General features: G+C 42.4%; 3 protein-coding genes across 3 annotated transcripts; all 3 read left to right on the top strand.

Annotated features, from left to right (window-relative positions):
- Positions 1–2,506: 2,506 nt before the first annotated feature.
- LOC135485060 (uncharacterized) lies at positions 2,507–6,121 on the top strand. Its single transcript, XM_064766790.1, has 4 exons — positions 2,507–2,849; positions 4,128–4,249; positions 4,546–4,673; positions 4,865–6,121. The coding sequence occupies exons 1-4, from the start codon at positions 2,709–2,711 to the stop codon at positions 5,467–5,469; spliced, it is 996 nt and encodes a 331-aa protein (XP_064622860.1). The 5' UTR covers positions 2,507–2,708; the 3' UTR covers positions 5,470–6,121.
- A 435-nt stretch (positions 6,122–6,556) lies between these two features.
- On the top strand, positions 6,557–9,085 carry LOC135485061 (uncharacterized). Its single transcript, XM_064766791.1, has 4 exons — positions 6,557–6,880; positions 7,180–7,289; positions 7,441–7,580; positions 7,853–9,085. The coding sequence occupies exons 1-4, from the start codon at positions 6,761–6,763 to the stop codon at positions 8,608–8,610; spliced, it is 1,128 nt and encodes a 375-aa protein (XP_064622861.1). The 5' UTR covers positions 6,557–6,760; the 3' UTR covers positions 8,611–9,085.
- Positions 9,086–10,140: 1,055 nt separating this feature from the next.
- LOC135484845 (protein dispatched homolog 1-like) lies at positions 10,141–16,228 on the top strand. The gene is made up of 9 exons (XM_064766537.1): positions 10,141–10,633; positions 10,915–12,449; positions 12,750–12,974; positions 13,212–13,337; positions 13,647–13,769; positions 14,053–14,182; positions 14,435–14,559; positions 14,873–15,121; positions 15,447–16,228. The coding sequence occupies exons 1-9, from the start codon at positions 10,141–10,143 to the stop codon at positions 15,960–15,962; spliced, it is 3,522 nt and encodes a 1,173-aa protein (XP_064622607.1). The 3' UTR covers positions 15,963–16,228.
- Positions 16,229–16,266: the final 38 nt, after the last annotated feature.

Here is a 16,266-nt window from a genome sequence, read left to right on the forward strand (position 1 = left end):
ACAGATAATTTCACCACAAATGAATCGGACTGACAACAATTTTCTGCAGTCATCAGCTTTGATTCGTTAATAAATTGGCGATTAATTGTCCACGTCATATATGACATATATATCTGCATGTAAACAATTTTTGATGAACGAAGTAGAGACAATTCATACAGGAAAATAGCCCCATTGACTCCTCCCACAGAAGCATCATTCTTTAGCAAATGGCTGAGGTCATGACTGTAGCAGAGGTCATCCTAACGATATTGTAGACAAAATGTTTAATTGTATTCAGTAACTAAGCTTTGTTGGATTGTAATTAAGTTGTCTAGGAGGACTTTGTGAGCAGATCGGCCATTCGGTAGCAGAGCAGTCATTTAGCATGTTCATTTAAAGTTCATGCCAAATACATTGTAATGTAGGCGTGCGTGCACATGTATACACTGAATGCATCATAATAGATTTTTGTGAAGGATATTGCTGATTTTAACAATTAACGACTCCAGTCACCTATATAAGGAGGTTTGAGTATAGTTAGCCTGGAAAGAGCCTTATGCATCATAATGGTATGCACTAGTAGGTTAACGTACTTTAATAATATTCTCATCAATACCGCAAATCAAAGAAGAACAATCTGCGCTGCTTACTTGTACCTTATCAAAATAACACTTCATAAAAGTGTTTATTCAATCAAATTTTTTAAATGTCAATATTTTGCTCTAAATCTGTCAAAGGATTGTTTTGTCAAAATATCTCGTGTGATATTGAGTTTGCCATTGGCCTATAGTAGTACCTTTGATCACGTCGGTGCAGTATTGTGTAATACAATGTATTGGACAATAATGAAATATTTATTCATATTATCAGAAAGGTTTAAGCACCCGTTTTTGATATTCTACACAAAGCGAATAACAAATGAAGTTGATTAAGATTGCATTCATATACATGTGGCTGAATATCAAAGCCATCCGTACAAATTTTAATACAAATGCTGGCCTCCAGTTATGTAGGAGTACATCATTCAACACACTATCGAAAAAAAATGTTTTAAAATACTAAATGATATGTATTCTGTTATGGTTTGGCACAGAAAATTAAAACTTGTGACATGAAATTTGTGTTTTTCTTAACCTCTCGTAGGTCTTATTTCTTGATACCGAATTTTACCAATGTCGCCGCCTGAGCTTAAAAGGGAGAACTATGAAAGGGTGCTTGAATGATAATTCTCCCAGACAACGAACTTCTGACTCCCATTGCCTGCGGACACCTTGTATTTTTCCGCCTCGGTCACGTCCGTTGAATGACTGCCCCATCCAGAACAGCTATGGTTCCGAGGGATAACATCGTGTTCACCGTTTTAAGATTACCCTACCGACGTCGTTTTCACTGGGCACCAATTCACAATTTGTTAAGAGCCCTCTTAATAAAAAAGAAAATCAGATTGCTGAGTTCTAAATGGCTCGGATACGGGCGTGGCCAGCTATTCGAACTAAATCACGACTAATCCTGGCGACCCATGTCATGAGATGTTCAAAAACCCTCGTCGAAAATGTCTCTTTATCTGTTGTCTTGTTCTGGCGACATGAAAGCATTCATTTTCATGAAGTACTCTCATCAGCGACATGGCTAAGTCTTGTAATCTTGTTTAGGAGGCAAAATGTCCAACTTCTTTCTTGTCAGCGACCAAATTGTGTCGTGCAACTTTGTACCGTCGATGTGGGCTGAAGTGCGTTCCGACAAGGTAGCAAAACAATGAAACCTCGGGGGATTAGGCCAACAGGGGTGTCAGCAGCTCCAATCAGGACCCCCTCCGAACAGATGCTACTTTCAAGCGAATTACTAGATTTTCGTATGATCAGAAGTGGCCATGCGAGAAAACAACATGGACCACATATCTGGACATTCATCATTGTGTCTTGGAGCCTGAGCTGCGGAGTGGGCTACTGTGCTGTGCATGGAGTGTTCCGGTTCTACTTTTTTTCAGATTCACCAACAATAAATACCTCGAAACAAGGAAAGCTTTACGCCCATTTCAATAAATTGTAAAAATAATGTGAATGACACGACTTTTAATGCCAATGCGTGGGATACGTAAGGGGTAGCGGAATCAGGCATATAAAGTGAGGAAGCATCCCGGATAAGCATCGGAACTCAGTTGCCGGTGTCAAAGAAAAAGAAAGGTGGGGGCTGGAGTCGAGTAGTTTAAAAGGTAGAGTGTGCCCTGGGTATTCACATAAGCATGGGTTTCATTTCAGTATCACCTGGTAATTATGCAATTAAAAACGTGACCCAATATGAAATCAAATGTTTTTCAACGCACTCAGTCTCTTCCTGTTGATGTGTTCTCTTTTCTTTAAGTTACCTTTTTTGGTGAACAACGCGGATGGCCGAGACGTATGACAGTTTCCGGGAAGGCTACCTCACCTTTAAGGTTTATTAGTCCTACTTGGAATCAAAAAGGTTATCATTACGACCTCGTCTAGAAGTGACGACAGATATAAGATGGTCCACTTCTCGAGTGAGCAGACGAGAGAGAAACAAATACAACTGACGAACCAGAATACAGTACAGCAGTAAATATTCCTGACTTTTCCGGGTTGTGTTGATTTTGCGAATACCAGTGACAACAAGAAATAAGGGAGATAACGTGTTAAAGCGGACAATTTGACTCAAAATAACTATTTTGGGGGTATTTTGCTAGACGATATTTGGCGTTGGAGGAGATGGCGCAGAAGATTGGAGTTGGTTTGTTTTGCTGTGTTTTTGTTATTGCCTGCCTGTCCAGCGAAGCGCTGATGCCAGATGCGAGGAAGCTGGAGAAATGGAAAGAAAGGGAACAGAAGACGTGGTGCGCCACGAAATGGGTGAGTACGGTAGCGAGAAGCGCATACTTGGTGCAGATTTATTCATTTATGTTAATTCCATTTTAAAGATATTTATGAGAAAGAATGGATGGCAACATCTTCTTTAGATTTAGGTGATACTTTTACGAAATGAGCCGTTCGAATTTTGTTTCTGTAAAGACATGCCCAGCGCAAATCATCAACTGTAGGTCTACTCAGGTGCAGGGTCAGGGCCAGATGTTTAGAAAGTTCATAGGCCTATTGAAAATCTTGGGGGGGGGGTATCGGGCCAGATCATTGTGGGTTAATTTGACAATAGGACAATTCCCGGCGAATACTCAGTCTTCTGGGTTGATAGATGTCTTATTGACATTATCATGCACCTATCATATCAAATTGAAATATGTATTTGAAGTATCAAGTCGATCGTCAAACTTTGGGTTGATTCTTGACATTTTATTGTCGAAAAATGTATTGATTCTTCATATTTGCTTTTAATTAGTTAAATAAGACTAATCTGACATTTCTGGGTCACACCGTACTTCACCCTTTAAAGGGAGAATATAGGCTGTGAAATCTTTGATACGGGAATCCAAATCGGCTACCAAACCACTTTGGTTCTGTAAAATCAAAAATTAAATGCTATCGAGTGAGGCCACAGTAGTGAATACTACAATAATTTGTCAACAATATGTTATCGATGATCATGATGTTATTGTATTTTGATGATGAAAATGACTGCTTTTTGACTTGTGAAACGTGCCGTGATACAACCAAGGCATCTCATCAGTACATTGTAACATGTCATAAGAGTAATACATAACATATTTATACATAAGAAACGAGTGTCGAACTCAGAACGCGGCCTTAAGTGTCTCGACTTTGGATCAAGATACAAAAACGTTCTCAAAAATCTGAATTAACTGCTTGTAACAAACATTCCAACTGATATGCGCAAATACAAATGTAACCGGTTTTTGCAAACCAACACCATTCATATCATGGTCAACAAAATTATGATACAATGTATTGGCAAACAGTGCACAGTGCGTGCCAGTGCAAACAGTGTGTGCAATAATCAACACCTCATTTCAATTGACCAGCATCGTTTCCCGACAGACCTCTGTATGAATGATTGTGGTTTCGATATCGCACAAGTCAAGATGAAGTCGCCACATCCTCTTTTTTAAAGTCACATTCTCCCTCATCAGGTTGAGACAACTTAAGTCGCCGAAATAGCTCGAACTAGATGGCTTGCGTTTATTGGCTACAAATTTTCTTCTGATTTATTTCATGCAGACGACGAGTTCCACCAGTCAGATCAAGGTATTGGTCCACGCGGCGGGTTCCCACAAACTCCACCATGATGATGACATATCTTACAGGGTTTGTCGCAGGGAGGACACGGATTGTACCATGCAGTAAGTGGACCTTCTTACGTTCCTCAGTCTATTTCAAGTGGTTTCTATTAGAAAGGGATACTTCTATGTGTCGTGAGGTCCTGCCGGAAGCCATTTTTGCATGACAAACCAACATATCTTATGCCCAATTTGTCCCTTTAAAAACAAATGAACCAATCATCCAGGATTTTCCTCGATCAGTCATTTCGGGATGTGGTGACTATAGAGTGCCTTTTGCTGCTTCGCGTGCACATACTATGCAAGGTTCATTGGCAAGTGCATGCTTATGTGAATTTTGTACTTCTTTTTCTTTAAAGGAGTCTGTTGTGGACAAACACTCATCGGATCATGAAGGGGGAAAGCACGATCATTATGTCCCAGATCACATTACCTCGCGACCGAGTACAGTGCCAGGACTGCGTTCTACAGTGGCGTATCAACAAAGGTGAGTGTAAAAATGAAGAAATAAATGGACAATTTATGGATTTTTGTAGGAGCACCAAAAAAATTGCCAGTGTAATAAAAATTGTCAACGAAGGTCACATGGGCACCATAAACCATAAAGTATTCAGCTCTTGATTTAATGGATTAAGACAGTAGCTCATGTATAACTCTACCTTCCTATCTCTACTTCAGCTGCCGGACGACACTCCATGTGGAGGACCTGCCACAAGCATCACAATCACCAGAGAGGGAGACTACGCCGAGATATAGCAGAGGTGACCTTAGGACCTCCCAGCTTTGAATGGACGATTGATTCCATTGACTTGGAGTTACACAGGACTACACCTCCAATGACCCTTCCACCTACGCAGCCTCCGAAGCCGAAACAATGCAAAGCTGTGGGTCTGTGGACCTCGGTCCCCGGGATGAACAAATGGTGCGAGCAGAACTGCGCGGGAGGATACTGTCCGCCAGACCGCTGCGAATGCAAGAACACAAACCCCCCGAAATCCGACTGTAGGCCGGTCGGGCAGTATGCTACAGTAGTTGGCATGGATAACTGGTGTGTCGTCAATTGCGAAGCAGGATTCTGTCCACGTTCTCATTGTATTTGTGAAGCGCCCGGCCCAAAAGGTCCGACGTGCCGTTCAAAGGGGATGTGGATGACTGTTAATGGTATGTCGGAGTGGTGCAAACACAACTGCGCTAAAGGTAATTGCCTTAAAGATAGGTGCACTTGTTTCGAAGCCGAAGCCGAACACCCGGGCCGAACACTCACTTCAGTTTCCTCGACTTAGAAGTACTGGCGAGCTCCACAGGAGCCGGTGCTACCAGTAAAGGAATATTTGGGTATTTTTTATTCTGATTGCTCTGGTATTGTCATGTATTGAATCTTCTTCCCAAAACGAATGACATGCCGAATGTATCGACATTTGCGACCAACTAAACAACGATGTCCAGTGCGACAACCAGCACGTCGTGATGCGGACACACTTGGCTGTGATATCATGTGTAAATGTTCAATGTGCATGCATCAACCTATTCAGATATTCTCAAAGGAACAACTTGGGCATGGGATCTAGGTGGCCAAAAGAATAATACTCACCATCATGTGCCACCAATGTAGTGATACAATTATGCGGAACTGGACATGGCCTGCAAATTTCAGGGTGGCCTACGGTTACTTTCCATTCTAGTGCACTGTTTATTGCAATTTAATGATTTTTTTTCAAAGATCTCGTCTAGAGAAGTGAGGATACTGCTGGAAACCATTTTCCTATCAAAAAACAACATATCTCATGCCCAAGTTCTCTCTTTAAGCAAAGCTTAGAATGTATCAAAGTAAATAATAATTTGAACAATGAAAAAACTATGACTATCAAACTTGGTTTGTTTTATAGTACATGTAGATACATGTAATGTATGCAATGAAAAACAAAAGATGTCATAAACCGAATGAATTGTGTCGCGTGTTATTTCATTCTCTTTTCATGCTATGTACATGTACATGTGTTTACAGTACTGTTGGAAGACCGAATTACAAGAGGATGATACTTGAAGGATCGAAATGTCACCTCTCGAAAAAATGAGGCCGGCTTGGACGACGTGGATAGCTTCGGCCCTTCAGTACTGATTACTCCTGTGCAGTTCAACTTGAATTATCTTCAGTTCAACTCGAAAAATACTATAAGTTCAACTGAAAATGATTTCAGTTCAACTGAAAAAGGGCACTGTGGGCGAATCGGAGCGCCACAGCAAAGGGTACCTTGCATTCTTTCCTCAGAAAACGCGTTGTGTCCTAGATAAAAACTAGATTCCGTTTATTTGGACAAATATCATTGATCTTGCGAGGTGGGGACGTCGTTGACCCATCGCAATGAGCTTATCAAAAAGTGGGTTGTGGCACGGACATGAGCTGGTTTACTTTTTACGACATGATTTTAACTAAGACATCTTTCTCAGATGGTCTGACATGAGATACTGTAACATCAATTTTACTTTGTATAGTAGTTTTGAATGCAATTCCAAGACACATCGAGTTCACCAGAACCGCTTTGAAAACTATTTGCGCGCGTTAATCGAAACAAAATGAAATTTCGATTAGTCTTGTACTGCGTGATTGGTATCTTCTGTTTGGCAAGTGGAGCCCGGGTCCCGGATATCAGGAAGATTCAAACATGGAAGCTAACGGGGTGCTCCGCAGAACGGGTGAGTACATCTAAATGAACATGCATCTGGGTCGTGACTGCTTTCGAGGCTATTACATCTGCATCAAAAGTTCGCTCAAGCACTTGACTTGACCTGAAATCTTTGTCTTGCATTTTCTCTTTGTAAAGAAGCCATGAAGTTCTTCAAAGCGAGAACAGCTGCAGATTCTTGCAACAAATATAGTTTCTGCCACTGAGATAGGTATTGGTACATAATTGTATATTCGTTTAGCTAGGTCTGTCCTGACAAGTTGGTAGTAACGACCTCTGAATGAATGTGTGCCATCGTTTACTTTACAGACCAAAGCTGCTTACCAGTTCAAGACAGTTGTCCATGTCGCTGACTTCCAACATCGCGACTACGAAGACTACAGACTTTGTCAGAGAGACGAAACAGATTGCATCACTTAGTAAGAGATATTTGGCCATTCTGTAGTTCTTGCACTTTCGAAATTTCGAAATGAATGCCCCTGGAAATGGATGGTCATTTACTCCAAGCTCTTTTTCGTTTCGACTTATATATTCATAAATTTTTGTCATATTTCCATTTGTTTTCAACAGTCTGTCATGGATCAGCAGATATCATGGACCGAAAGGTGAGACTAGGAGGATTGTGTCAACTATCACCTTACTGCCCCCGTACGATCCAGCATATCGAGATTGTAAGAATTGCATCCTGCAGTGGAGAATCAGAAACACAGGTAGGCACCAGTCTCTTCGAACAAACGTTATCTCCATTGAAATTGTCCTTCCCTGACTGTTTTTTTTTTTTTTAAAAGTTTATATCCTATTTTGTATGGCCGAAATACTTAATGCCGATTGTTGACCAGCTGATGGTCACAACTCTATCCTCAACATAACATGATCAGAGTTCGAATTCATTGAAATCGTATTAAGGGTTGAAGAATGTAAGCCATTATCATCAGATCATAGAATTTCAAAAAGTTATAAAAGTGATTTTGCGTATATTTAGATGGGCGTCACTCCGGATGGAAAACTTGCAACAAGCAGGGTCTACATCACGGTTCAAGGCCACGACGATCGGTTATCGACGAGGTAACTTTGGCCCCTCCAATCGGCGGCCATAAGATTGATTCAATCGACTTACAGTTCGAGAAAACTAGTCCCCCTCCAACAGTGAGACCGAAAGGCAAAGCAATGCTGGTGTGTACAGCTGTCGGTCGATGGGCTGGGAATCGTCATATGGGGAACCGTATGAAAGGATGGTGTCAGAAGAACTGTCAGGCGGGGAACTGTCCAAGGAATCAATGCAGGTGTCGCATGACCTACCCGCCAGAACCCACCAAACCACCGAAACCAACGGCGGGGCCAAACGGAAAAGGCATTCTGGTGTGTACAGTTATCGGCCGTTGGTCTGGCGGCTATGTTCGGGGGGAGTTAATGAGAAATTGGTGTCAGCAGAACTGTCATAAGGAAGGGATCTGCGGCGTACGGAACCGCTACCACTGCACCTGCAAGATGACCTACCCAACAGTGCCAATTCAACCACCTAAGCCATATAGGTGTAGAGCAGTTGGTGCTTGGGCGAGAAGGAAAGGCATGGATCGCTGGTGCGTTGCCCATTGTCGAAGGGGAAATTGTTCAAGGGCCCATTGCTCTTGTGGTACGCACCAGGCAACGATTACCGAACCCATATATTTGTCCATGATGGGACCGTGGAATAATCACTTGCAGGGAACGAGTGGCGAAAACAGAGACTTAACTACTTAGGTCACATCTAGGTATATATATGTTGAAAGACATTGGGCGTACATAATTGTGCCCGTTGTGGTGACGACACTTACAACAAGCCGACTTCCGTTGTTACTTCAATCTGTTGTTTACAACTCATTCTTTGAAGAAATTTGTAGCTACCAAATAAGTGTCTTGATAAATCGAGATATATCAGTTACGCGTATTGCACGTACTTTACAATGAATCGATATGAGCGTTTCCTTAATTCTCTTGTGTCCCAGATTACCAAGGGTCAGCAACTGTTTCATTATGATATACAATGAGTGTATAGTACTTGAAATTAAAGATAAAACTAAGAGTATAGATGTCGCTTATCGTAAGCCAGAGTGTCGTGCAAACAGAAGAAGATGTGTCAATGTGTCATATTTTTTACAATTGTCAATTGATTGGACATGACCTTTCTCGTTGATTTTTGGCAGAGGAGACTTACATGGGCGATCTCAAGCTATAACATACTCTGTTCACTTTTATAAGAACATCTGAGCCTGTAAAAGCGGCAATACTACTTCGGCAAAGAAAAATTGTGTACGGGAAATTCTATCTGAAAAAACGAATTTTCGATCTATCAATATCAAGTTGACCTTCACCGTCATTATGTACATGTAAAGCCGTTTTATAACATCAAGTCACGTCCGATACAAACACGCCAACCGCCATATTATCGAACTATTTCTACTTTTCGACGTTTTCACCAAATGTAGCGCAGCATATTTTTTAAACTCCTTGGTATATCATAGCATTAAGCTCTTGAACCAACGATTAAAGCCTCATAAGTCCAGGCCTACTTAGCTCTGATCGACTTTGTCATAGCAGGGAATATGCTAAGACCCCCTGGTCTCGGCTTATACAGTGCGTGTGTTGGTCCCGTATGCGGTCAAAATCGAGGATGACCGTTTAAGTTGTTATGAGAAAGCTAGGCTAGTGGCCGGCCAATCGATCGCTATAGATTAACACAACTGGTAGTCTAGAACCATTTGTTAAATTGGCTGCAGGTTTCTTTGCTATCTTCCTGATGATGAACACTACGACTCCGTTGAATACGACGACAGTTTCTTTTTCTCTGAATACGTCCACGTGTTGTCGTACTTCTGATGAGATATTGTCCCACTCCCGATTTTTTTCGGCAATGGTCTTCGTCATCTGAAGCCTTTGGTGTCAATCCGTAGATGTCTGTAGGAAATCCGACTGCTTGACAGGGAATTATTTTTCTACAAGTGCGTATAACAGGTAGGTTGGTAGTTTTTAAGCCATTAATTGTGTCTTGTTCATCACGTTAGTTTAGCACACGATGCTAAAACGACTGGCCGTTGTACCAAAAACCAACTGCCATTAGACGGGTATTCAAAAACGTCGTGTTGTAAACAGCAAGGAAATACATGCCAATATACAACCTTCACGTGTAACTTGGGCCGTCATTTAGTGTTGATTAGATAGAGATGTCACATTAACTGATCTTTGTTGATTTTTACAATTTTAGGACTCGGGAGTAGAAAGATATTTGCAGCCATGAGTAGACCAGGATCATCCTTGACGTCTATTGAGACGTCAACTGACATAGTGACCCAAGGGAAATCGACCACCAGACAGACTTCAGCTAAACCTAACACTATTCCTGTAAAGGAAGCTGCGAGTGATGAAAATAACACAGCTGATTTGGAGAAACCAAAGCACAAACGCATCAGTATTGCGACGAATCCAACAGTGGTGCGAATACCACGTGACCCCAGTGTACCAATCGGCACAGCGAATGAATCAAAACAAAATGGTACAGGGAAGGATTATAAACCAATTTTGATGAATGCAGGAAGTTATAAAGGGGAAACGAAATCGATGGAGAAAGAGAAGGAAAGACTGAGGTTGGCAGAGGAAAAGAGAATTGAGGAACGGGCAGCAATGCAGGAGGAATTGGCTGTTATCGAGGCTGATCATAATGAAAGGAAGAAAAAGAAGCCGATTCGATTCTTGAAGCTGCTCTGTGACTATCCCGCAGCCTGTTTCGGTAAGTCGTTACGAGAAAAAGGCATGTTATTAAGGCAGGAAATGGTTTTGCTTCTGTCGGTCTACTCGACGGCTACCTTTGATAACGTTTTTCAAATGAGCACGAAAAGGGAAGCCTGTTTGGAAAAGGGAACATTGCCGGGAATGCAGTTTCATGCTTCATTAGCCAATGTTGTGACAAACAAAAAAGATTTATTGAAAAAGGTGTCGGCTAGGTCGCTACATTATCGAGTGCAAATTATTAGGAGCGATAATCAAGTTAATTTTTTTCTATGATTTCAGGTGTAATGACCTTACTGCAGTTCCTCCCCGTCTTCGTGACTGGCATCCTATTCGCGGTTGGGTATGACATCATCCCAGTAAGCTTCCAAGCCCTTCCACTGAATCTCAATAATGACCACACCCTACTAGAGGACTACGCTTATCGCGGTAAGAACATATACACCGACAAGGTCACGCGCTCGATAGCTGATGGTGTCCCCATATGGATGAGGGGACGTCCTGGAGATTTCCTGCTCCTATTCTACGAAAAACCAGGTGGCAATGTTTTCACAAAGAGTGATCTACAGGCGATGCAACAAGTCGAGGATGAACTGTTTAATATTGCTGAGTACCAAAGCAACTTCTGTCAGTTAGATTTGGCTCAGGCCTGTGTTAAACCCACGTCCATTCTACGCTTCTTTGATGGCACATACAGCTCTGTAGACGCCGTGTTCGACGATCCGAATTTTGACAATATCGCCGCGGTGATAAACGCAGCGGAGAGCTATAACGAGACGTATAATCTCGTACAGTACCACCTCGGCAAAACGTCCACGGTCTCGGCAGGGTCAGTGCGATCATACATTACTCGGTCATTCCTTCCAATCGGCTTCCCTCTCAACGCTGATGATGATTCCGACATACAGAAAGACAAGATAAAAGCCTTCTTTGCCGATTACATGAGCTCAACCTTGGAGTCGTATGCTTCGAATGGCGTTCACGGAATGAATTTCTTGTACTATGCCAATATGATATTTTTCAATGATATCATGAAACAAGCGCTTCTAGACATGGCTCTCGTCATGGGCAGCCTCGTTTTCATTTTCGTTCTCATCAGCGTCCAAACTGGATCTCTCTGGATAACATCATGGGCTGTATTCGGGATACTAAGCAGCTTTGTGACGACCAACCTCATTTATAGGGTAGTTTTAGACTTTAAATACTTCGGTTTCTTCCATATTCTCTCCATGTTCATCATCCTTGGTATCGGTGCAGACGATATATTTGTTTTTATGGACACTTGGAAGGAGACAGGGGAACGTGATTGGCCATCTGTTGCTCACCGTCTAAGCGACGCCTATCGACGATCAGCATTTGTCATGTTCATTACATCACTTACAACAATGGTAGCATTCTTTGCGAGCGGAATCTCTCCACTTCTCGCAGTGAATTCGTTTGGAATATTCTCGGGGATCCTCGTGGCATTGAACTACCTTACTGTGATATCTTTTCTTCCAACAATCGTCATTATGTACGAAAAACACGTCAGAAACTGGTGTCAGTGCTGCAGCAAAGTTAAGTGCTCGTGCACTTGCTGTAACAAATCAGAGGTTCAACCACTAGTGGACACAAATGGGAAGGCTTACGAACCAGATGAACTGGATCGAAAGATTGAAGCTCGGAAACCAAAACGAGGTGTGACGGCCTTCCTAGTTGGACCATTCTATCGGTTCGTGACTCACCGTGTTGCTAGGATTGTTATCGTAGTGTTCTTTCTTGCGGCTGTAGCGTTCTTTGGCTGGTCTGCATCCAGATTGGGACCTGACGAAACAGCGGTAAGTTTTTTTAGAACCTAACTGGCTTTTCTGGTATACCATTCCATACTATTCTGAAACTTCAAAATCGCTCCCTCCAAAGAAAGGTTGCAAAAGATTGACTGTGCCTATTCTTACCCATATAATATGCTCACAATTACAGTTTACAGTAACATTTAAATTATAAGTGATTCTTGAAACTTACTGACTGCGCTGAAGTATTTAAAAAGTAGCAACCCCCATTTATTGGGAAATTGCGCTTCACTGTTGCAAACTGCAAGAAGTGATAGTTATCAACTTCCGGTAATTCTTTCTCTGTAGATGAAGTTCTATGTGGCCAGTCACAACTACGCCAGGGCGCGGTCGCACAATATCTACTCGTTCCGTGAGAGCGAGGAGGACGCGGTGGTGACGGTGCACCTCGTCTGGGGTATGAAACCGAACGACCGCAGCGGGTGTCACAGGACAGACTTCGAGTGCAAAGGCGAACAGGTCTGGGATGACACATTTGACATGAATACCAATGGCGCTCAAGAAGCTATCGATGTAAGTTATCTTTTACGCTAATTCTCTCTTGCTGAACATTTGTTGTGTAACTTACTTCATGGTTAACTCCGTGGGAAGTAATTTGTGTGACCACCGTCATATATACTGTCAGTGTACTATATGCCTTGACAGATTTTCTGTTTTAGCCTAATCAGTGATCATTTCAAATTCCCTTGAATCAACCAATGAGAACGATGTATTTTCTTCATTTTAATGACCAGTTAAACCCATTTCCAGAATCTCTGCAACACGCTGCGGAATCTCGATTCGGCCAAAGTCGACGAGCTTAAGATAGCAACAGAACCAACCACAAAGCAGCTGAAGATCTCGTGTGCGATGGAGCAATTTAAAACATTTCTTGGGGTAGGTCGGATTTTTTTCTTTAAGCCATTCTTTGCCATTCTTTGTAAATAAAGTCTTATCCGTGGTTTCAAGAGTCAGTTCAATGCAACCCGAATATCAATATACACAATTTGCAAGGAATTGTATGCACCGGGATTTGATAGTTCTTCTTCCAAAGACCAGAGCAATGCTTTCCCTTGTACATGTAACTCTCAGCAAAGTTTTACTTTATTCCGGTTCTCAATCAATACATTTCATGGCAATGGTAGCCTTATTATGCATGTACTTGTATAGTTCAGTAGATTTTCAATGCAATCTTATTCTTTACAGACATCCACATCACCGTCATTAAGTGTACCCCTCGACTCCGACGATGTTCCAACATTCATGGATAGTAATACAGCCATCTACGACAGGTCGTCACTCAGCGCTGACTTCAACAACTACTTCGAGGTGAGTTGCAGCCCATCGTATGATAACATTGCCGCAATGGTACTTGTGACTTGGCTAGACAGTCACTGCTGCATGCTCTGATGAAAGGCTTTGCTATTATTCGGAGTTGTTCTTCTCCATACACAGCGAGTCGTACAGGCATAATCCCTCATGCCATGTCTCCCTTTTGATTGCTGCCAGCCTTCAACAGCCTTCCAGGGCGTGCTCAACAGTCATGGGTTCCGTGTCGCAGGGCAGATGTGGCTATATGAGATAGCCATTTACGATATCGTTTCTCCTTCAGGTTGGCATCGCCTATTGGCTGACCAACCAGTACAATATGAACACCACCGCTGATTTCAAGACGTACAATGGTCTTATTGGAGAAATGAAGACAACGAACACCCGTACAATCCAGTCCGGGCTTACGGGAGGTATGTTGCATCCAAAGTCACGGACACATCTCGAGAGCATTGGTACATGTACATGTACATTTGAAAAACTAAAGAATGAAGATTGTCACTTCGGATGATGTGTAACTCTTCATTTGAATGCGTTATGCTTAGACGTCATAGAGTAACGACCCGATTGTTGAGACATTAGATTGCTTGCAGTGAGTGGATGCTACTTTCGCTCTGGTTCTGAATGAAGTCAATATCTTGCATCGTATCATTTTCTTCTTCTAGCTTATTATGGTACGAAACTTCGGTTTATGTCGATTGAGGTGAATCTGACACTGAACCGCCAGTCTTTGGGTTATCCTGTTGGATTGCCAGTATATGAGAGTTGGCAGAACTTTATGAAAGAACAGGTAATGAATTTAGTTTCTGGCGTTTGGTATTTGTTCATTTTGTTCTTTCAATCATGCTTTTCCATCGGTATAACATTAGCGAATTTAAATTCAACTTTTAACTCGTCTATAAAAGCGAAGCGTCCTATTTAAATGTATCACAAACACCATCATTTTTTAACCTAGTGCATCACCTCTTGGCCTCTTGGCCTCGCCAAGTAACCGATAGAACAACAACGCACTTACCCTCTAGAAATCGTCACTACTTGAGTGAGCATCTCTTGCACAAACTATGTTCAAGCAACGAGACTCTTGATGTCCCTTCATCTTTCAGCTTGCACTTATGCCATCAAACCTCCAAGGCGGTTTCCAGTGTACCAGAGGCTCGTGGCACTACATAAAGGTCCAGAAATCACTTGTGCTGTCAGCAGCTACTGGCATAGGAATAGGCATCGGCCTTGCCATACCAGTCATCTTCCTCGCTACCTGTAACTTCTCCCTGACCGCAGTTGCGATCCTGACTATCTGCTTCATCACGCTAGGGGTGGTGGGCATGCTTCCTTTAGCGGGCTGGAAACTTGGGGTAAGTCACCTATACCGTAAGGATTAGGGTAGGTGGGCATACTAACTGCCTCAGGCTGGCTTGAAACAAGGGGTTGCCATTCAGGGGCTGGCCACACTTTGCACTTGATGCGATGCCAGCCTGGGAAGATGGGTGTGTTATCCCTTTAGAAGGCAATCCCGTAGCAACTTCTGACGACAGCAAGTAACTTTGCAAGTGGGGAATTTTCGATTTTCAGAATTTATGTTTGTTGTTTATACTTAGCTCATAGAGGATAAAAACCAGCATAGCCTGTATTGTGTGTAGCTTAAGGCTACTTTATTTTCTGTTTCATTCTCATTTTCAGGTTTTAGAATCTCTGAACCTTTGCCTGGTGGTGGGCCTGACAGTTGATTACGTTGTCCACATGGTTCAAGCGTACACTCACTCTCCGCGGAAGAAGCGCAACGAACGGGTCCAGGACGCTCTGCGGCAGGTTGGAGTATCGGTCCTTTGCGGGGCCATCACAACTCTCGGATCTTCATTCTTTATGCTTTTCGCCAAGATCCAGTTCTTCATGCAGTTTGGATTGTTTATGTTTTGCACTATTGGTTTCGCTGTTTTTTATGCTTTGTTTTTCTTGATGTCCTTCTTGTCAATTTGCGGCCCTGAGGGAGATGATTGTTCTGTTGCACCGTGCTGCAAGAGGACTGGCGAGAAGTACTGCTCGTGTTGCCATGGTGATGTGACACCTGGGTCGGAAGGTTCGTTGGACACTGTCGAAAAAGTTGAGATTAAGGGTGTCAGTCCAGATGGGAGTGTAACATTAGGAGATGGAAACAACATCGGGTTTGGGGACAAGGAGACAGTGAGCAAAGCGTAACCACTTAATAGACGACTGAACGAACTTGCGGTTTGACCTTGCGCTGCTCTCAGCAACGATAAAACACAAAAAAGCAACATCAGAGTTCACGGAAGTTCGTCAGTTAGGAATGCAAATTGATACTAAGGGTGGAAATATTCGGCGCAATCTGTTAACTCCTTGTACAGCATAGGTCCTTTTTTTCTCCACCTGACGAATCTGAATATAAAGCATATACATGTATTTAAGCTCACTGTGATAAGTTAACGTTTTACTTTGTTAGGTATGCCGTGTTTATGTATTTGTTATGTGAATAAAAGTGGTA

This window comes from Lineus longissimus, chromosome 3 (genome assembly GCF_910592395.1).
Source record: "Lineus longissimus chromosome 3, tnLinLong1.2, whole genome shotgun sequence".
NCBI lineage: Eukaryota > Metazoa > Nemertea > Pilidiophora > Heteronemertea > Lineidae > Lineus > Lineus longissimus.